This window comes from Prunus persica, chromosome G6 (assembly GCF_000346465.2).
Source record: "Prunus persica cultivar Lovell chromosome G6, Prunus_persica_NCBIv2, whole genome shotgun sequence".
NCBI classification, from domain to species: domain Eukaryota; kingdom Viridiplantae; phylum Streptophyta; class Magnoliopsida; order Rosales; family Rosaceae; genus Prunus; species Prunus persica.
Genome location: NC_034014.1, coordinates 25,993,366 through 26,013,652, shown reverse-complemented (window position 1 = coordinate 26,013,652; position 20,287 = coordinate 25,993,366). Strand labels below are relative to the sequence as shown.

Genomic DNA, 20,287 nt, shown 5'->3' with positions numbered 1-20,287 from the left:
AATTACCATGTTATTAACAAAACAAAAAAAGAAAAAAAAAAGTGTTGGGCCTCGTAATTAATAGATCCCAATGTTATTGGTAATAGCTAGGGTTCATGAATGATGACACATCCATAGTCCATGCACCACTTGCTTTGTATACAATTTATTTAATTTGAAATTTGTGGTTTGTGGTTTGATGTTCAATTTAAAAAGGAACTTTCCCTTGCTTGCAGCTAAGTTAATTCGATGATCCCACAAGCAAAGGGTAGCTTCTCACTCTACGACTCTCTTTTAATGTTAATCTCTGGAAAATAGGTTGGCAGCTTGTCATTATCATGAATCCAACCAATCATTAAGTTCAGTGTTTCCTTTACATTTGTTTGGACAGTCAATTCAATTCGATAGTTAATCTAAGCTGCTAGTCATACTTGGTTGTGGAAATTCTAATCGATAGCCCTTCGAGAGGTAATGAGGTATTATCAAATTTATTCTGCTAGTCATACTTGATTATTTGCTATCGAAAAAATAAACAATATTGCGGTATTGACAATATATTGGGATGTTATTGTTATAGTAAAACTATTTACTACAATAATAGTCACCGTCGGACTCATGAACTGTTTAACGAAGATGCAATTTTTGCCAAGATTTGAAAAGAAAAAAATACAAGCGCGCTGCCGCACCGTAATAGCAAACTAACTTTGTTTAAGTTTTTCGTGGAACATCTAGAGTGCACTTCTCAAGTTAAGCAGAGGTGTAATATGTCCGATGAGAGAAAATGCAGATACACCTTCTTGCACTTAATAATTCTGCGACTGATAATAATATGCTTAATAATTCCGCGACTGATAATAGTATAATTTGATTTTGATTGGTATGTTGGGCTAAAAATCAACTTAGCACGAATATGTACTACTAAGAATGCAACTTGATATCTTATTGCCATATTCAAACGTTTGGTCTAATCATTTTATACAAGTTTCTTAGTCACTGATAAGTTGATAACCACGACCAATTAGAGAGCATTATTTCCCACCCAATCCAGTTGGCTCGAAAGTGTAATTGGACATGCACTTATCTTTCTATAAGGAATTGTGTCTATAATTTATAAATAATGTCATACCATTGGCCAATTATTTATTTTATTTATATTTTTAATAACAAATTAGATATTAACCAATCAGTGGAAAATTCGACCTTGGCAACTCCGCACCCCGCAGCATCTGCACGAGGACAAAAATGCCTTACTTTTGTGATTAATTTATTTGTTTTGTACTAAGTAAATTTATTAAGCCAAGTTGGTGGACTCTAATTAATTCTCAAGCAATAGAAACACAGGATTATGGATGGATTATTAAATTTGACGATAATAGGCAGGCACCACCATGAAATTTACCAAATAAAAATATTATTTATATTTATAGCAATATTTTCTACCAAATTTCTTTTCTTAAATCCCTTAATTAGTATACAAGGACACTAGTCATTTTACCAATCACGACACTAATAAAGCTAAAGCATACGGCGTGGGATGAGGTGGGGTCCATCCTTTTACCAATCACGACACGTCGCGCTAGAAATAAAACAACCACCAAGTCGGGGGGACCCACAACCAAACGGTTGAGCCAGATCGTGATGCATGCAATCCACGTGTCACCAGAACCGCTGCCGTCACCTTCGGTCGGATTTAGCTCTCATATGGTCTTCACCTAGAGATGCACGCAGCTCCTCTGACCCACCGACAAAACGACGTCGTATCCTCTTAACCGGTGTGTCGGTCAGCTTAAGATGAGTTGCGGGTGTTGATCGGGAAGCGGTCATGTCCACAGAAATCCCGAGGCGAGGGAAGAAGGGTAAATTGGTCATTTAATAAATAATTAATCTTTCACTTTTCCTCTTCTTCGTCGGATTAATTTATAAAGAACTGTGAGAGAGATTTTAGACTGTTACGTGTGCTCTAAGCGAAAACCAAGTAAGCCCAACCCTTCTCTCTCTCTAAAACCTTCTCGCAGTGCTAGATTCTCTCAAGCTAACGCTAAGAAGTTACTGCCCAAAACCCAGTTCGTAATTGTTATCATATTTGTCTTCAGTTTTTTAGAGAGAGAAGGGGCAGAGTGCTGGTTGGGTCATGGATGAATTTAGCGTTGGGGGTTGAGGTGATGGAGTGATGGATGTTTAGGGTCTTTGATGGGAGAGTTTTTTTATTAAAAAAAGCGGAAGGAGCCTAGAAACAATGCGAAAGTCTTTCAAGGATTCTCTTAAGGCACTTGAAGCTGATATTCAGTTTGCCAATACTCTGTATGACTCTGTTTCTTCTTCTGTATCCTCATCCACTTCTGATATTATATCTCTTTGTTTATGTGTGTCAATTATCTGATTTGGTTCATAGATATGGATTTTCGTTTCCTGGTAAATATAAGAGATTCTGCTCCAACCCAGAATTTCACAATTACTTTGATTTATAACTTCAGAGTATATGTATAGAATTTGGGTTTCCAAAGCTCGGTTTATCATAATCAAACTGTTCTTTTTTGGTGGTTTCTCATTGGCCCAATGGGTGCTGAAAGGTTTCTATTGTAGAGTAGAGTATTTGAACCCTTACCCTTGCAGGAATTTGAGCTTCTTCTTTGAGTTTTCTCTCGAATTTGTGTGTGGTAATTGTCGGCTGCAAATATTTAGTGTTTGCCACTGGCTAAGCTTTTCCCCCTTTGTGTTTGTCAAGCTGGGTAATTTGTTTTGGTTGAACTTCAGAATCTGCAGTTAATTTTGATGTAGGATAATATCCTGATTAATTATCATCCCAGCCAATCTGGGAACTTTTGTTGGCCCATTGCATATTTTAATATGTTAGATTCCTAAATTTCGTTTTCATGGATCATTTGCTTTGGACTTTTCTGAAAGGGAGAGGAGAGTTGCATCTTGAAGGTTTTATCCATTGCAATTTAATATTTCTCCTGTGTGTAGTTATAACAGGGTTTTTGACTTATGAGGTATATCTTGTGATACAGGGCTTCTAATTATCGAGGGGAATATGATGGTGGCTGCCTCCAAATGAGGTTATCCTACAGTCCAGCTGCTCAATTCTTTCTGTTTCTTATTCAGTGGACCGATTGTCACCTTGCTGGAGCCCTGGGATTGCTTAGAATTCTTATATACAAGGTGAATTGCAGTTTGTTCAATTCCTATGAAAACTTAAGAAAGTGTTGCTTCTTGTCGTGGGTGTGATGGTGTCGTTTTTTTTTTGTCACAGGCGTACGAGGATGGGAAGACCACTATGTCTATTCATGAAAGAAAGGCTAGTCTAAAGGAGTTCTACAGTAAGTAAAATTGAAGGAAATTTGGATTCTTCTATAACATTCTTGAAAAGAAGTGTTTGTAATTTAGTGTACTTGATCCAGTTTCGGTTATTATCTATTTAGGGAAAGAAAAAAAGATATGGAACTCTTTACTTTTTAGCAATCCCATTTTGACTATTTCAAAGCAGGTGTGATATTTCCTTCATTGTTGCAACTTCAAAGAGGATTGACTGATGTAGAAGATAGAAAACAGAAAGAAATTTTTTCCACCAAGTACAAGAGAAAAGATGAGATGGACAAAGGAAAGCTCTCTGAAATTGATTCCGAGCGAGAAGAAGAATGTGGTATTTGCATGGAGATGAACAGCAAGGTCGTATTGCCCAATTGCAGTCATTCTATGTGTATGAAGTGCTACCGGGACTGGTAAGCAGCTATTACTTTCTCCTTCCCCCGCCCCCTCTTTTTTTTTTTTTTTTTTTGTTGTTAATCTTAATTTGTTCAGTTTCTTATCGAAGTATATTTGCTTCTTCATAAGCCATCATTCTTTTTTCCTAATGCACAGTTGAAGAACATCAAGGTTACTTATCAGATAAGAACAAATCCAAATCAGTCCAGAACTTTCCCATTTGGGTTCAACTTCTGTACACAAGTGGTCCATGATTTAAGTAATTTTTCACTTGCACATAGACACATATATGGCCCTGAAGGCTGAAATACGATTATTGAGATGGATATACTTCCATCAGCAATCATTATACTAGGTACTTCCATCAGCATTCATGATCCATATGAGCTGTTCACCTGGTAAATCTTTCTTGGCTAGATGCTTCTGTATTGCGGGAGTAAATTACAGTTAGAAACAAACACTCTTAAGAATGAATATATGCTTCTGTATCTGTTGCATTCTCATAAGTGATAACATAGCACCACGGTCATATAGTCGCTGGCATATATAATCTGGATTTAAGATATCTGTTTGCTTGGCCACATCATGCATGTAAATCCTGCACCGCTAAGAAGATTGCCCTTTTGGATTTTATCTAGGCGTACGCGGTCGCAGTCGTGCCCCTTCTGCCGTGACAGCCTCAAAAGAGTCAACTCATGTGACCTTTGGATCTACACCAGCAACAATGAGATTGTTGACCTGTCTGCAATCTCTAGGCAGAACTTGAAGAGACTTTTTATGTACATTGATAAGCTGCCTCTCATTGTTCCAAATCCTGCATTTGTTTCCTATGAGCCTCATCGATGAGGGGGGTTTATATGCACATGTTTATGTTCTTATTAGCAGTAAGGGCAATTTACTCAGGCTGGAAATTCTATCTGTGGGTGATTGATTGTATGTAATTCCAATTACAATTCTTTCCTTCTTTCCAGTTGATATTGGAAAATGTATATAGCGTTCATTGCTTTGACACTTTTCTCATTTGTAATTAATTAATTACATTCCTAACAATTTATTTGTGTTAGTTGACAGATTCTTCATCTTTGTAAGTAGGCATGAAAATTGTTATTTTCCATGGATGCTCCCTAAGCTTTTTAACCGAATTCTCTTCCAAGTTTGGCAAAATAACGAAGCACTTGCCGCAGCAGTAAAAAAATGTGTGTTTCTGTTCAAAAAATCACCACTTGCAACCTGAGCTTATGAACATGAAATCTCTTCCTTAATTGCTTAGAGAGGTCTAAAAGCATCCTCCTGTAAATTCAAGTAGCTTAGAGTAACTTAAATACTGACTTTGTCAACGGAGCTAGTTCAGTAGTAAAGGGCATTGAATTGCAGACCATAGGTCTCAAGTTCGAACCCTTGTGGCATATTGGTTATGTGTGTGTGAGAATCTTCCCTCCCTGTAGTTTAGACTATCTTTGTACTAAAAAAAACAAAGCTACTGATTGTATTTATATATAGAAAGAAGTTTAGTGAACTTTGCTTTGTGATGTTGTATTTGAAATCTGGACAGTGGACTCTTGATCTTCAAATTTAATTCTCCTGCCCTTATTGGGCTCCCTTATTTCTTGTATTTCTCAAACCCTTTTTCTTTATGATTCTTGAATTGGGCTTGCGCCCTTTCACTGCTTTGGATTGGGTGTGGATTATGCATATTGTCCGGGTGATATACTTGTGCGGATTAATTTTAATCCCAACGAAATCGGTGGTTTTTCCTCATTTTTATGGAAACCAAATGGTCTGTTTGCCTTGCCCTTACTGGATTCGGAATACTTGACGAGGAAGCAACAAGCAATGCGGTTAAACCCAAAAAATCAAGCCCTCCCTTCCCCCCATATATATCATACTAGCCTCCATATAATTTCGTCTCTCTCAAGTTCAACTCAAAGCAACAAAGAAAAGCAAGCGAGCAATCGTCAAATCATGTATTGCTTGACCATGCAATCGTTCCCACAACGGACGGAAAGCCATCATCATCATGCAAGAAATACAGAATCTGCCTCACGGTCGACATCGCGTAGCTGGCGGAGGCGGATGGTGCCACGATGTGCTCCAGTTGTTGATGAATATCAGGCGTCGAAGTCCGTGGATGGCATGCCAAGAGTGATCATCTCTCATGACCTGGTCCAAGAGTGCCATATCTGCTTGGAAGAGTTGAAGGTCGGTGATGAAGCCACAAAGGTGCCTTGTAAATGCAAGCGCATTTACTTTCACCGGCTTTGCCTCCAGAAATGGTGCCTTGTACAACCTTCATGCCCTGTCTGTTACGTCCCCTGTTATGTGATGATCAACTACACCAAGAAAACAAATTTCTTCCAAAAATTGTGGTGTTTTTAGAAATGAAAGTATACATTAAATCATATAAGTAATTCTAATTCATAGTTTAATTGACTAATTTTCAATATAAATGGTGTATGATTTATTTATAGTTTTAATGCTAAGAATGGGTATATGACTAAATATCTCTAAAAAAATTCTTTGGATACAAATGATATTGGGGGAGGGAAAAATTGAACCTCGGATAAGAATATACAGTCTTAACTATTTTTTTGTTTTTTTTTGTTTTTTTGAGGTCCTTTCCTATTGAAAGGGGCGATAGCATATTAAACTCACACACACAACACGGATGCTAGGACTCGAACCCAGGACCTTGCCTGAGGGAGTAAATACTCCAAACCATTACACTAGTGGGTCCTTTGCACAGTCTTAACTATTTAAGCTGCAAGGCTTTTGCAATTTCCAATAAGATTTAACTTAAAAGAAATACATAATAAATGCAACCAAAAACCACATATTATCGCCGCATCAAAAAAGAAAAGAAAAAACCCACATATTATCAAAATTGTTGTAAATGCATGAGTTGGTGGATGACCACCATACCTCTTAATATTCCACCGTTGGATTTTATGTAACCGATGCACTAAGTATTTGTAATTAGTACTTGTAACCTATAGGTATATTGTAAATGATGGTATTCAATCTTCTATCTTGTAAGCCTATAAATAGGTGGTTCTACCAAAGATTAAGTAAGGAATAAACATGGTGAAACTTTGTCTTTAGCATATCACTTCTCTCTACATTTTCTCCCTCTAGTTTTATAACACGTTATCAGCACGACATTGCTCTTGGTGTGTTTTCTTTCTCTGAATTTTCTTTCTTCTTATATGAGCTAGAGTCATCACATGGTATAGAGTTTCTTTGTACTCACCATCAAACTTCATCATGCTTGTTTAAGAAAAAAAATTCTTATTCTTATTACACATGAATATAATGCCATGTTTTTGTTTTTATTTGTTTGTTTATTTAATTTTAAGTATGATCTTAATTATTATGATGAGTTTGAATTATACAAAAGATCAGGGGCCAGAAGTTCCGTGATCCTCATCATATAACTAGATTAGGATATAGAGTCCTTTTGATTGAATCAGAACCTGAAGTTCTTTGATTCCAAATAATTGAGGGCGTGAAGTTCCGCAAATTTAAAGAGCACATAAGGACATAAAACTCCTCGATTTTGTATTAATCAAAATCAGAATTCCATGAGGCCTACATATGTCAAGAACTTGAACCAGAAGTTTCGAGTGCATATACATCGATTTGAGTATGAAGTTCAAAGCACAACTATTAATTCAATTTATTTAGATCTACGTATTCGTACCTGAAGTTTCGAATATATATTGATATGAACCTGAAGTTCATAGTTTTTCATGGATCTTAATACTATATATGAACTTGAAGTTCATTACTTATTTGTGCGTATATGAACCTGAATTGGTTGGAAATCCAATTCTTAAACTTGTAGTTTTATCTACATATTGAATCCACATTAATATTGGATTATCTTGGAATTTCATAATCTTTAATTGATTTATTTTATTCTTTGTTTATACCACTTTACTTATTTTATTATATTTTATTTTATTTATGTTAGGTTATTAATTAATTTCGTTTTACAATGGTAATGTTTTGTATTACCGCCCCAATATTGATAGCCAGAGGTGTCTATTGGAGAAACTTCCTACTTTCTTTTGTGGGTAGGAAGTTTATGATGTTATGAACCAAAAGTTCTTGAGGCCCCAATATTACACAACTATTATAGTTGAAGATTATGATGTCATGAACTAGAAGTTCATTGACCGAATAACTTTTATGTTGTGACATGACTTCTTGGCAATCCATGTCCCACAATGATGCATAAGATTTTTATAAATTTGTAAGGACATCGTTTAAAGACTCAAATTATTGTCTTGTCCAACAATATCATTACAAAGAACGCTCACAAATAAAAGCTGTCATAAGATCATCTCAGTCAAAAATTGACTTTGAGCCATCTTTCCTGAAATAATTCAAGGGGACATTTGTGAGCCTATACAACATCTAATTATGGATCACTTCACCAGTTTTACTGAATGTGCCTACTAAAATGGTCACATATTTGATAACGACTGTGAGTTTATTTTCCTACATTTTGAGACAATTTTCCCGCCGTTAGGGGAGAAATGACAATTCCTAAAGAACGTCGTGAAATAGTGTTGAATCAATCCGCTTTTATCTCATCAAGATAATGCATATATAAGTTGTACATATGCTAACATGGATTGATATTCTCGTATCACAATCCATTAACATGGTGACTATATATATAATGCATGCCTGAAGCATGTCAGAAATATAGGTTCTAAAGACTTAACTCCTCAGAAATGGAGATTATTTGAAAAATTCAAGCCCTATAAAAAATAACGCTCTATAGGAGGTTATGATCCACATATTCTAAATAATTCATTGTGAAAGAGATGTTTGTCCCATAAGTGACAACATAAGCCCCTGAAGAGGCATTGGTACCCTAAAGTAATGAGATGCTTATAAATTATGCATGCGCATGCACATGAGAATTGTGGGATCACAAATTGATGATACATTTGGTTTATTAGTAGCTACTACAATCATCAAGGGCTATGACTATATTAAATCACGTTTCATGAATGTCGACAAGTTAAGTGATTGGCCAAAAAAATGGAAATAGGCAATTCCATTTATCACTAAATAAGAAGAGTTGGATATTGAACCTATAACTCAAACACCAAATTACAAATGTTCAGTATGAAGGTTATGAATTGGTGTTTGTGAAGTGAAATAAGATCACTAATATGACATAAGGTTTCCTGGAAGAGACATGTGGTTTTAGTCTCCAATCTCATCGTAAATGCATCCACATTTCTATAAGTGCGGTTGTTACTTTAACGCAAAACTTATAGTATGTGTTAAATGCATATTTATTAAGACTATATGGTACATGAAAATCCTCAAAGCTCATGAAATATTTGAGATATATCGGATGAAGCAACCTCTTGAAGGATATAAAGTACCACAATATTCTTAATTAAGAGTTAACACTAAGAGTTTGAGTATTTTGAATTCAAATTTGATATTGTTGTAACATATTCTAACTACTAAATTAGTTGTTGATACTAGGGGTGGGCATCGGGACCGGAAAACTGGAACACCGAACCGAACCGGTGAAAAAAAACCGGAAAAAAACCGGTTGACCAAAAAAGTCAACAGGAACCGGTTCCGGTTCTGGTTTTACATCTCTCCGCACCGGACCGGACCGAACCGGACCGGTCATATATTTTATATTTATATTTTTACAAAATTTTAAAATCTAATGCCATTTTTTAACTTCTATAATCACTAATTTTCCAAGTTCAACTTCAAAAAATTTCTAAATGTATGAATTGGATTATTTGTTCATTTTTAAGCTAAAAAAATAAGTTATTTATTATAATTTTTTTATTAAAAAAATTTAATTTTTTTAAAAAAAAAATTAAAAAAAATAATAAATTAATAATTCGGTTCAAAATCGGAACCGGTCAGAACCTGACCGAAACCAGTTAGAACCGAACCGGCCGGTTTTTGAAATTTTTTTTGCCTAAACCGGACCGAACTGGACCGGTTAAATAATACCGGTTTCAGTTTCGGTTTGAGGTGAGAACCGGACCGAACCGGACCGCGCCCACCCCTAGTTGATACTCCTAAAGATTTCAATCATTTGAAAAGTGAAAAGCAGGTTGAATAGTGTGATAGATGATCATGTATGAAGACAATGCTGCTTGTATTGCTCAAATCAGAGAAGGAGAGATATTAATCAGGGGGAGATATCAATCAGGGGGAGCATCCCAATTCTATTACATTCAAGGCAGATGGGCGTTGTACTCTTTTTCCCTTCGACTAGGTTTTTGTCCCACTGGATTTTTCATAGCAAGGTTTTAACGAGGCAATATAAGCTCATCCAACACCATATCAATGATTCAGAAGAAAGTTTCACTCTTTTTCCCTTCGCTTTGGTTTTGTCCCACTGGGTTTTCCAAGCAAGGTTTTTAATGAGGAAACAATGTTATTGTATGGTGGACATCCAAGGGGGAGTGTTGTAAATGCATGAGTTGGTGGATGACCACCATACCTCTTAATATTCCACCGTTGGATTTTATGTAACCGATGCACTAAGTATTTGTAATTAGTACTTGTAACCTATAGGTATATTGTAAATGATGGTATTCAATCTTTTATCTTGTAAGCCTATAAATAGGTGGTTCTACCAAAGATTAAGTAAGGAATAAATATGGTGAAACTTTGTCTTTAGCATATCACTTCTCTCTACATTTTCTCCCTCTAGTTTTATAACAAAAATAAAAATATGCCCAACAACATAATGAAAATGTACCTATCTGTAATGTGTATTTTTATTGCTGCAATGCAACTAAATTCATTAAAAAAATGGATTTTTTTAGACTTTAATAGGTCAATACATACATGTGTGTAAGTTTTTTTATCCCAAAAACTTCACTCCCACTGTAGCCTTTATGGTAGTTTCGCCCGTCTAGTGAGTATCAACTTACCATTCTATAGCATGATCATTTTGTCAATGATTCTCTCAAGCCCAAAAGTCACTTTTGATCCATATAGTTTGGCACTTCAATCACTTTTGATTATGTAATTTCAATTCCTTCAATTTTGCCATTGTAGTTTCATATTTGTAGCAATTCAAGGACAAGTTAGTATTCCTGTCAATTTCTTTGACGGTGCAAGGGGCAATTTCATCAACCCAACTCTCCCCATTTCATATTAGGGTTCGAAATTATCCATGTGGGTTTAGAGTTCTTAAAAAATTGGGATTAGTAGTTGAATATTGACCAATTTTTGATCCTTATCTCTCTTATGTAATCATCATATGTACACGTACATTATTTTCAAATGGCCAAATATGTTAACTGGATCAAAATAAATTTGGAATATTTGTAAATCATCGATGAAACTCAAACAAATCCTGTGCGCAAACGCTCTATAACGTACAATTGTTACTCGGTTTATACTGAAGTTCAATATAAATCATCAGGAGCAAAAGATATGTAGCAAAAACCAGCCAGAAGACTTTCGAAGAATTGAAATTTTCAACTTAAAATTTTTTTTTAAAAAAAAATTCATGAGGATCTATTTGGAAAGATTTCCTGTTGCAGAACAAACACCACATGCTACCTGAGGTTTCCTTCTTTTTCTTTTTTCATACGGTATCAATAACGCCGTATAACAAGATGAGTTGATCCGTGCGTTTGGCTTGGCCTCTCATTTGGATTGGTTCGAATGTGTGCTGTTACTTTCCAAAACCACTGCCTAGGCCTGGGCGTGTGTATTGATAAATTAGTTGATGAAACCAAGCAGAAACAGGTAAACTGAAAAATAGAAGCCAGAAAATACCAATTACCGAGTTATTTTATGCTTTTTATGCGTTGCATTTGCCTTAAAACTGAAATGCGATGAAATCTGATTCCTTACACAAAATCTGGAGGCAAGTATCACTTCAGCATTCTGTAACATGACCATTTTGTCAACGATTCTCAAATGGGACGGGGTCAAATTAGCAATAGCAGCTAGTTAAATGCGCTAATCCACAAACTGAAGATTACGTACGATTAGCTAATAGAGGAAAGCTCTGGCTGATTACACAGGTAATTACATCAATAGGCACAGCAGTACAAAACAATTGTTTCCTGTTTCAAAACAAACACCACATGCTAACCTGAGCTTTCTTTTTTTGCGGGTCATAACATACAACCTGCTGAGCTAATATTACATTCAAAATCTAGATTCCTCCAAGTGCCATTTACCACTGTGTCCATGTAAAGGAGTACAAAGTGTCAATCATCATCTTCATCATCCTCCTCTTCTTCCTCATCCTCCACTTCCTCTTCTTCCTCCTCTTCCGGGGGCTGCCCCTCCTATGAAGAAACAAGATATGCATGCTTGCATCATAACTAGCGATAGAAAAGTTAGAATGAACTAGGAATAGCACATGATACATTCAAATACAAACCACAATCACTGCATTCTACATCACAACTCAGTTCCTAAATTACGCTTAGCTCATGGTTGGAACTGTGGTGACTGACCACAAAATCATGTCTAGAATATGCTCTTGAAACTTCTTACTCTTCTTTTACTTTAATATATATATATTTTTTCAAAATACTTCCTACTTATTTTGACACTTCATCAGGTTTCTACAAAGACAGAAGCATCTATTGATTACGTTCTAGTCAATGCCATTTAGAGTGAACATAGAAAGGGACTACCTCCCCACTAGCCTCGTCCTCTTCATCATTTACCTCAGATCTTGACCTCTCCGACTCTTCATCACCATCATCTGCCCCACTCTCCTGTGAATAAAACAAAGGTGAAAAATTAATAGCAATAAAAAAATGTATCAAGCCAACACCAAATACTTCTTCAAATTAGAAGGCGAGGCTAGCCTCTAGACACGCATAAGTACACCCACCTGCTTTTTGTTGTAGGCTTTCATCTGCTTTTCATACTCAGCCTTCCTTTTTGCAGCCTTGGCTTCATATGGAGCTTTTTCCTTTCCAACAATGGTGGGAAATACAGGTAAGCGATACAGGGTACAAACTTCACAAGAATCAAGTAGATATTAAAACTCGATTTTGACTAACATAAACCATGTATGTCTTTTTAAAAAGAAAGCAAAAATACAGAAGTAGTATCCACAAATGAATGAACTTGTCGAAGGCATATCAAATGAGTCATTCCCCAAGTGGAAAACAGTTCCACAATGCAAACAAAAAAACAATTAATATAGAATACATACTGCATCAGACAGGGATTTCCACTTGTCTCCTCCAGCTTTTCCAACCTTCAGATGCAGAAGACAATTAACAAGTTAAATCCTTTTTATCATATAGGACAAGGATCCTACATCCATTTACATAAGGAGAAGCCATCGATTACTTACAGCCGCTACACCCTTCACATTAGGGTTCTCTTTCTTGAACTCCTTCCTGAACTCCTCACTGTGACATAAAAGTATCATGATTCAGATAAATCTTCACGATACAACAATTGGTTGTTCTCACTAAGTAAAGTATTGAGAAGCAGATACAAACAGGAACACGAAAAAGGCACTAGGCGGCCTCTTAGGTTTGTTGGGGTCTTTCTTGGCCCTTTTCTCCTTCCTGGCCTTTCGTTTGCTAGTCTTGTCATCTGCGGCAGCAGCCTTCCGCTTCCCAACCCTTCTGAAAATAATAGAGATATACAATACATCACTATCATACAAATGCAGACATGTATTACACCATTGAGTATGTAGCATCAGTAGAACAAGTGACCACAACAATGGCCATGAAACTAACACCTTAAAAGAGAGAACTTTTGCAGGACAAACTCTTTAGAGAATCATTGCACCACAAAAACAACATAAATGCAAGAATTGTATGCAATTGAAACATAAAAAGCTAACTAACCCATCATCCACAGGCTTTAGAGCTTCCTTGGAGATCTTCGCTGCCCCCTTACCTTTGGCAGCCCTCATTGTTACAAGATCAGTGTCTGCACAAGATTAGCAATTCAAATCATGTTTCCAATCTTACACAGGACATGTCATCTAATCTTAGCTCAAGCAATCAGGGCAAGAACCAAATATTCCAATCATACAAGTCAACGCCCGCACACATATAGCAGGAAATTTAATCATAATAGTTATTAATAATTACAATTATAATTATATTATTTATTGTTATTAAACACCCCCAAAAACCCCTTTCCCACCACCACCACCACACAAAAAATAAACTAGAATATTCAAAAAGGAAAAAGCAAACTATTCCTATGTGCAACTTAATTAGCCAAACTTCACCACCACTAATAGTTTATGATTGAAAGAAAAAAATAAAAATAAAAACTATTTTTATACATTCTCTTAGTTTCCTCAATTTTCTCAGCAGCCAAACAGAAGTTATAAAAAAGAAAAACAGATCTAGAAAAGAGCGTTACCTTTAAGAGACGGAATCGGCCGGCAATTCCACCACGAAAAATACCAAAAACCGATGAGAGAAAGAGAATCAAAAGATAGCGAAAACCAAAGCTGCGAGAGAAATAGAAAAACAGAGGAAAATTTAGTAGAACCAGAGAGAATTGGGAACTTGATAAAATTGACCGGACCAGCCGGTATATTTGTAATAGTTTACCGCCGCACGAGTCAGCGGCCAGAATTTGCTTTTACCGGCTACACCCGGTTTCCAAGGTTCTAGAACCAGGAATTTAAATAATTTTTTCTCTTGCTTTTGAAATTTTAACACGACAAAATCAACGGGAAGTTTTTAATTTTGGGAGTGGGGCAGTGCCGCGATGCATAGTATACCGATGGCTGCCGCCAAGTTATCCCATACAGGCGACGACAAGGTATATATCTTGTGGCATGACTCGCTAGCCGACACGTGTGGGCTTAGCAAGCCATGTCATGTTAGTTTGAGTTGACTCGAGTCTTCTAGGATCAGATGCCGGGCTAAGTCCCGGCCCTAGTTATAACCAAAAGCCCAACTCTTGGGCCTGAACTAGCTGTTACAAACAAGTAGCCCAGTTAACATCAAAACAGTCCAAGTTCTTCGTTGCAGTTATGACAAGTTTTATTTGAAAATTTGGAGTCGAGGAAGTCATGAATCGGGAAAGTAAAAAATGTGCAACCAAATAATTCATGTTTTTTCATAAATTAAATTACAATCATATGTGTTAGTAAATGGAAGAGATGAAGGAATTCAAATAATTCTTTTAATAGTAAACATGCCAGTCTATTAGGAAAACCCATCTCACCTAAATAAGCAAGGGACATTTTTTATTATCTGGTATACCGTATACGTGATTTAGATTTTGGACCCCCACTATAGTTGTACTCGCTTGAAATATAAGAAATGAACTGAGGAAGTGCCAAGCCAACCACAAGAAAACCCAATTAGATTTTTTTTTATGGTATTTGCAACCTCAACCACAAGAAGTGCCACAATGATCCAATTTCCGAGGCCCCACAAACACCACCATCAGGATAAGGCAAAGATAAGGCCGAGACCCTCACAGCCATCTGATGGATCCTCTTCCCAATCCAACGTCCACAAACCTGCACCGCGGATAATCCATTCGAGCCCGATAAAATACTTCACTTCCCTCCCCGAATAAAAATCCAATCAAATTCATCCACACCACTTAAAACACACATTGCAATCTCGACCTCGAACCCTCCATCCCCGGTGCACGTTAGCCCAGAGCCATGGCCACCACCGCAGGCGCCGCCGCTACATCCTCATTCATCGGAACACGATTTCCGGACGTGTACTCGAACTCGGGTCGGGTCCAGGCCCGGTTCGGATTCGGGACCAAGAAACCCAAGAAGGCCTCGAAGTCCACTTTCTCTACTGACCGCCCACTTTGGTACCCGGGAGCCAAGGCCCCGGAATGGCTGGACGGGAGCTTGGTTGGCGACTACGGGTTCGACCCGTTCGGGTTGGGCAAACCCGCGGAGTATCTCCAGTACGACTACGACGGGCTGGACCAGAACCTGGCCAAGAACTTGGCGGGTGATGTTATCGGGACCCGAACCGAAACCGCGGACGTCCAGTCGACGCCGTTTCAGCCATACAATGAAGTGTTTGGGTTGCAGAGGTTTCGCGAGTGCGAGCTCATCCATGGCCGCTGGGCCATGCTCGCCACTCTCGGTGCTCTCACCGTTGAGTCGGTCACTGGGATCACATGGCAAGACGCAGGGAAGGTACGATTTATTTTAAAAGTTCAAGTTCAAACCCGCAGTTTAAGACTACGTGTTCATAGGTTTTTTGGTGGGAATTGTTCATAGTTTCTGTCCGTCCAAGTGCACATTTTTCTTTTTCCTTTTTTGGCCTAAAATCGTATTGGTAGTGGCCTAAAATCACAGTCCCGTTAATTATGTTGACGTATTTGTACAGGTGGAGCTTATCGAAGGGTCATCTTACTTGGGGCAGCCACTGCCGTTTTCTATAACCACATTGATCTGGATCGAGGTTTTAGTGATCGGGTACATCGAGTTCCAGAGGAACGCTGAGCTCGACCCGGAAAAGAGGCTGTACCCGGGTGGCAAGTTCTTTGACCCGTTGGGCCTGGCTTCCGACCCGGAAAAGAAGGCTACTCTTCAATTGGCTGAAATCAAGCACGCCCGTCTCGCCATGATCGGGTTTCTTGGGTTTGCTGTGCAGGCTGCTGTCACTGGAAAGGGTCCACTTAACAACTGGGCTACCCATTTGAGTGACCCGCTCCACACTACCATTATTGACGCCTTCACCTCTTCTTGAGCACCTATTTTCTACGTGCATATAAGTTGGGTTTTGAATGTGTAGAATTCAAAATTGTGTACGTTAATTACTTAGCATAATCATGATTTGTACTGCTTAATGTTGTAAAGGTTGTTATGTCATCAAAAGATTACTATATGCATGTGAGCTTTTCCTGCTTGCTCCAATGTGAAATAATTTATTTCGAGTTGGAGGTAGCTTAGAGCATCCACAATAAGCTCTCTAAACCACCTCTTTAGACAAATTTTAAAGAGGAATTATAAAAATGCAACTCCAATCATGCTCTCTATCCACCTCCTAAAATAGGGAGTCATCTAGAAGCTCCTAAATATGAGGAGAGAGAAAGGACTTCTAGTGGCTCATTATAATTTAATGTTGCTTTATTTAATAAGTATTTCAAACCTTTATTTAATGCTAACTATTTTTTATTTTATTTTTTAATAGAGATGGACCAATCAAAAAAGAGTTATAGCATTTATGACTCTCCAAATTAAGGAGTATGGTTGGAGTTGAAATATTTTAGAGAACTCCTAAAATAGTTTTCTTATATTTTTAGCTAAATTTTAGTTAAGAAATAGAGAGCATAATTGTAAATCCTCTTAGCCTGATGAGGGAGAATGAAATAATGATTATGGGAAAACATTAAGGTCTCTTTTGAAAGAGATGAAATAGGGGGCAATATTCCAATTATTGTATTTGGTGGCCCCAAAAAAAATATATGCACTATATAATTATGGGAAAACATGGTACATAAGATACAAATAAATTGACCAATATCCATATGGTTTGGATATTTTGTTTTCCATTAAGTCTGAATAGTTTTAACTTTTTTGAGCTGAGGATATCATACTCTCTTTAGGTATGGAGTCATTATTTCTCCCGAAAAAGGAAAAAGGTATGAGGTAATTATCGGAAAGCCACGAAATTTCAATTTCATCAATTTACACTTTATAAGGTTTTTTTTTTCCTTTTATATGTATACATTTGGTTTATGTTTACTAATAATTCATTTTAGCGTGCATATTAGTTTTAAAAAAAAAAAATATTATTTTAAGGAATTTTTATTGTTTTTTCAATCAAATTCATGTAGTTAGACTGAACTTATAATCAAGGAAAATTTAAATGGTTTATCAAGTAGTTTGACAAAAATATTAGTTGAGCGCCCACAGAAATTATTGAAAACGCAACTAAACTTTGGGAATCTGATTGAAAATGAAACCTAAATATAGGGTCCAATTTTAAAAAATTCGTTAAAATCATTTAAAACAAATTAAAAAAAATCATGAAAGTAGCTGTAGTTTGGGTGTTACCAAAAAAATTCATTTAAAACCATTTTTAAAAAAACACCCAAACTACAAAAACATCTCTTCGGTTGTTGGAACTTGGATGTGTGAATTGGGCTTCCAATTACCACTTTTGGAACTTCAACAGCCCAAATTGGCAAATTCAAATTCCTTGAGCAAAAAGTTTCTGTTCGGTATAGCTCAAAAGCCGACATATATTCGATTCGATACTTGCTTCTCCACCTCCCCAGATCACGAGGGCCAACGACGGCACCCGATCTCCGCCTCCCGCCTTATCTCCATTGACAAGGTTCCCGCCGGCGAAGGAGCCTTCTTCGACAGCTAATCTAAAACTTTACCTGGTAAACTCTACTCCAATAGTAACCTTCTTTCTCTGTCGTCCATCGAGTCTACAAGGTGTTTGATTGTTTGTCTCTGAGAGATTGGGTAGCGTATTTGCTTGTCTAAATCTTTTTGACGTTTATCGGCATTGCACATTCACTCTATATCACATACTTAGAAAGTTGCAGTTTGCTTTATGCGCCATAATTGTTAGATGTGCTGTCAAAAACCTCTGCTTCTGCCTTTTTGTTTGTCATTTTTAGCAGAATCTATGAACTGTCTCTTTTTTGTATAGTGAAATTGATGGTAGTTGTTACAGATGGTTCCATTTTGCTACTGAAATGTGATTATTTGCTGAAAAACTCGGACATGGGAACTCGAAGTGCGTTGTGGAGTTTTGCCAACAAGTTTTTCACATGTGGGGTCATAGGTGTCTATGTTTCAGATCGATTTGTGGGTGTTGCTCCGGTGCGCGGTTCCTCTATGTCACCTACGTTAAATCCTGGAACTACTTCTTTAATGGGCTTGGCAATTGGTTTGTATATTAAGAGATATCTCGAACAAATTGTTGTTCTGTGCATTATGATGGTGCTTATTTAGTGGTGTGGTTGCAGATGACTATGTTTTGGTGGAGAAACGGTGTCTTCAAAACTACAAGTTTTCACATGGTGACGTGGTTGTTTTCAGGTAATTTTTGCCCCCAATGCAGATCGAATACCATTTATGCCTGGTGAATTATAAGAAGCAATTAGGCTTGTTGGAACCTTTTACAGTTCCCCAAGCAATCACAAGGAGAGGCACATAAAGAGAATAACTGCATTACCTGGTGAGTGGATTGGAACTCGTCATTCCTATGATGTGCTGAAAATTCCAGAAGGACATTGTTGGGTTGAGGGAGACAACTCATCTTCTAGCTTGGATTCAAGATCGTTTGGTCCAGTAAGTTTCCCTTTTGTGCACTAGCAACAAGTAGTTTAATGATAGCATAACTTATCATTATGGTCATCATTATTGATTGTGTCGCCGAGGATGTGGAACCATACACTAACTACTAGGTATTTGAATTTTCTTAGTTTATGTCAAATAACTCTGTTTGTGTATATAATATTCAGAAAATTTATAATGTGGAGTAGGAAGTAAATCTTTTTTCTATTACTTTAACTTCTGGCTCCAAAATGAGATTATTTGTACATGATAAAATTCAAATGCTATATAGATAATTAGTTTGGCAATGGCACAAAAGTTGTCATTTTGAACAAAAGTTGGCAACTCGAGCTTATGCTAGCTGCTTTTGTTGTCATTTGGAAACATCTGTAGAATCTAAGTAATGTTTGAAGTACTCTGGGCTTTTCTTTCAGAAGTTTCTTTTGAACATTCTTAACTTTACGTATTTGATAGTAAGCATGCAGCTTGTGCTGGTGACTTGGCTAAATGCATCAGATCATATTGCAAATGTGGCTAACTTAGGCTGTCTTCTATATTTCCGACACTTTGGCTAAGTTAGACAAGCTGTTTGTTGGCAGATTCCTCTAGGTCTAGTTCAAGGAAGGGTTACCCACATTGCGTGGCCTCCTCAGAGAATTGGTGCTGTTGAGAAAAGAACACCCCAAGACACAATTTCCTCTTCATAGTTGGACATCACTTGCGGATCCCATTTTTTCGAAGGGAAAACATACTTCTTTGTAGACTCCTTATATTTTTTACCAATGTCATGGCAGCACCTTCTGATTGGATTTTGTTTGTCAAGGAAAATCAAATGATGGATCTTGCAACATCTGACTCTCCTAGAGGTGCATTCATCAGTTCATCATCTCATATAACTAGCAACAGAGGTCCAGGATAATCAAGTTTCTTTGTTTTAGCCCTATTATGGTTTTAAATTTTAGTTATTTTTATGTGCTGAACCTTTGCCTATTGATCATGAAACTAACAAGAATGTACTTTGTGATTCAAGAGACGCACACAATTCACTATGAGCTATTTTTTCTGTCACTTGCCTTTGGCCAATGGAAAGAGAGAAGAGAACAAAAAAAGTTGCCATGGCTAGTTGGATTGGATGTATAACAAACAATCCCCGGCTGGTTAATGGCTTACATGAAATCAGGGAAGAAAAAAAAGAAGATAAGGCTTCCCAGACATATGAAAATGTGAGTCAATAGAGATGTCTTCTTAATGGCAGGGAGCCTCTCCTCTCGAAATGGGTTTCTTTGCTTGGTCTAGTCAGTAATGTGAAACGTTTATTGTCCTTTGGCACCTTCTTGGAATTAGTCTTATGTCCAC

The 20,287-nt window shown here is 37.1% G+C and overlaps 4 protein-coding genes across 6 annotated transcripts; 3 read left to right on the top strand and 1 right to left on the bottom strand.

Annotated features, from left to right (window-relative positions):
* Positions 1,927 to 4,772, top strand: LOC18774815. Its single transcript, XM_007205738.2, has 5 exons — positions 1,927 to 2,280; positions 2,991 to 3,141; positions 3,233 to 3,299; positions 3,467 to 3,701; positions 4,323 to 4,772. The coding sequence occupies exons 1-5, from the start codon at positions 2,216 to 2,218 to the stop codon at positions 4,528 to 4,530; spliced, it is 726 nt and encodes a 241-aa protein (XP_007205800.1). The 5' UTR covers positions 1,927 to 2,215; the 3' UTR covers positions 4,531 to 4,772.
* Positions 11,650 to 14,357, bottom strand: LOC18774105 (high mobility group B protein 1). 3 transcript variants are annotated; one of them, XM_020565998.1, is made up of 9 exons: positions 14,256 to 14,357; positions 14,062 to 14,152; positions 13,533 to 13,617; positions 13,176 to 13,304; positions 13,025 to 13,082; positions 12,881 to 12,925; positions 12,554 to 12,634; positions 12,351 to 12,434; positions 11,650 to 11,996 (listed from the first exon to the last, which is right to left on the bottom strand). In XM_020565998.1, exons 3-9 carry the CDS (start codon positions 13,598 to 13,600, stop codon positions 11,916 to 11,918), a joined length of 546 nt encoding a protein of 181 aa, XP_020421587.1. In that variant the 5' UTR covers positions 13,601 to 13,617; positions 14,062 to 14,152; positions 14,256 to 14,357; the 3' UTR covers positions 11,650 to 11,915. The 3 variants fall into 3 exon arrangements, with proteins under 3 accessions (XP_020421587.1, XP_020421588.1, XP_020421589.1); XM_020565999.1 differs by lacking the exon at positions 14,256 to 14,357 and having other exon boundaries at positions 13,176 to 13,301; positions 14,062 to 14,210; XM_020566000.1 differs by lacking the exon at positions 14,256 to 14,357 and having other exon boundaries at positions 12,384 to 12,434; positions 14,062 to 14,206.
* On the top strand, positions 15,027 to 16,549 carry LOC109949776 (chlorophyll a-b binding protein CP29.1, chloroplastic). The gene is made up of 2 exons (XM_020565997.1): positions 15,027 to 15,826; positions 16,020 to 16,549. The coding sequence occupies exons 1-2, from the start codon at positions 15,329 to 15,331 to the stop codon at positions 16,380 to 16,382; spliced, it is 861 nt and encodes a 286-aa protein (XP_020421586.1). The 5' UTR covers positions 15,027 to 15,328; the 3' UTR covers positions 16,383 to 16,549.
* On the top strand, positions 17,689 to 19,999 carry LOC18774383 (mitochondrial inner membrane protease subunit 2). Its single transcript, XM_007207131.2, has 5 exons — positions 17,689 to 18,027; positions 18,327 to 18,542; positions 18,622 to 18,694; positions 18,781 to 18,946; positions 19,531 to 19,999. Exons 2-5 carry the CDS (start codon positions 18,377 to 18,379, stop codon positions 19,636 to 19,638), a joined length of 513 nt encoding a protein of 170 aa, XP_007207193.1. The 5' UTR covers positions 17,689 to 18,027; positions 18,327 to 18,376; the 3' UTR covers positions 19,639 to 19,999.

Excerpts from the sequence above, each read along its gene's own strand:
- LOC18774815 (XM_007205738.2), top strand. The coding sequence starts at position 2,216 with ATGCGAAAGTCTTTCAAGGATTCTCTTAAGGCACTTGAAGCTGATATT. Across the intron at positions 2,281-2,990 it reads ATTCAGTTTGCCAATACTCT|GGCTTCTAATTATCGAGGGG; the intron begins GTATGACTCTGT and ends CTTGTGATACAG. Across the intron at positions 3,300-3,466 it reads TAGTCTAAAGGAGTTCTACA|GTGTGATATTTCCTTCATTG; the intron begins GTAAGTAAAATT and ends ATTTCAAAGCAG.
- LOC18774105 (XM_020565998.1), bottom strand. The coding sequence starts at position 13,600 with ATGAGGGCTGCCAAAGGTAAGGGGGCAGCGAAGATCTCCAAGGAAGCT. Across the intron at positions 13,305-13,532 it reads CTAAAGCCTGTGGATGATGG|AAGGGTTGGGAAGCGGAAGG; the intron begins GTTAGTTAGCTT and ends TATTATTTTCAG. Across the intron at positions 12,435-12,553 it reads AAGCCTACAACAAAAAGCAG|GAGAGTGGGGCAGATGATGG; the intron begins GTGGGTGTACTT and ends TTTTATTCACAG.
- LOC109949776 (XM_020565997.1), top strand. The coding sequence starts at position 15,329 with ATGGCCACCACCGCAGGCGCCGCCGCTACATCCTCATTCATCGGAACA. Across the intron at positions 15,827-16,019 it reads CATGGCAAGACGCAGGGAAG|GTGGAGCTTATCGAAGGGTC; the intron begins GTACGATTTATT and ends GTATTTGTACAG.
- LOC18774383 (XM_007207131.2), top strand. The coding sequence starts at position 18,377 with ATGGGAACTCGAAGTGCGTTGTGGAGTTTTGCCAACAAGTTTTTCACA. Across the intron at positions 18,543-18,621 it reads TTTAATGGGCTTGGCAATTG|ATGACTATGTTTTGGTGGAG; the intron begins GTTTGTATATTA and ends GTGTGGTTGCAG. Across the intron at positions 18,695-18,780 it reads GGTGACGTGGTTGTTTTCAG|TTCCCCAAGCAATCACAAGG; the intron begins GTAATTTTTGCC and ends AACCTTTTACAG.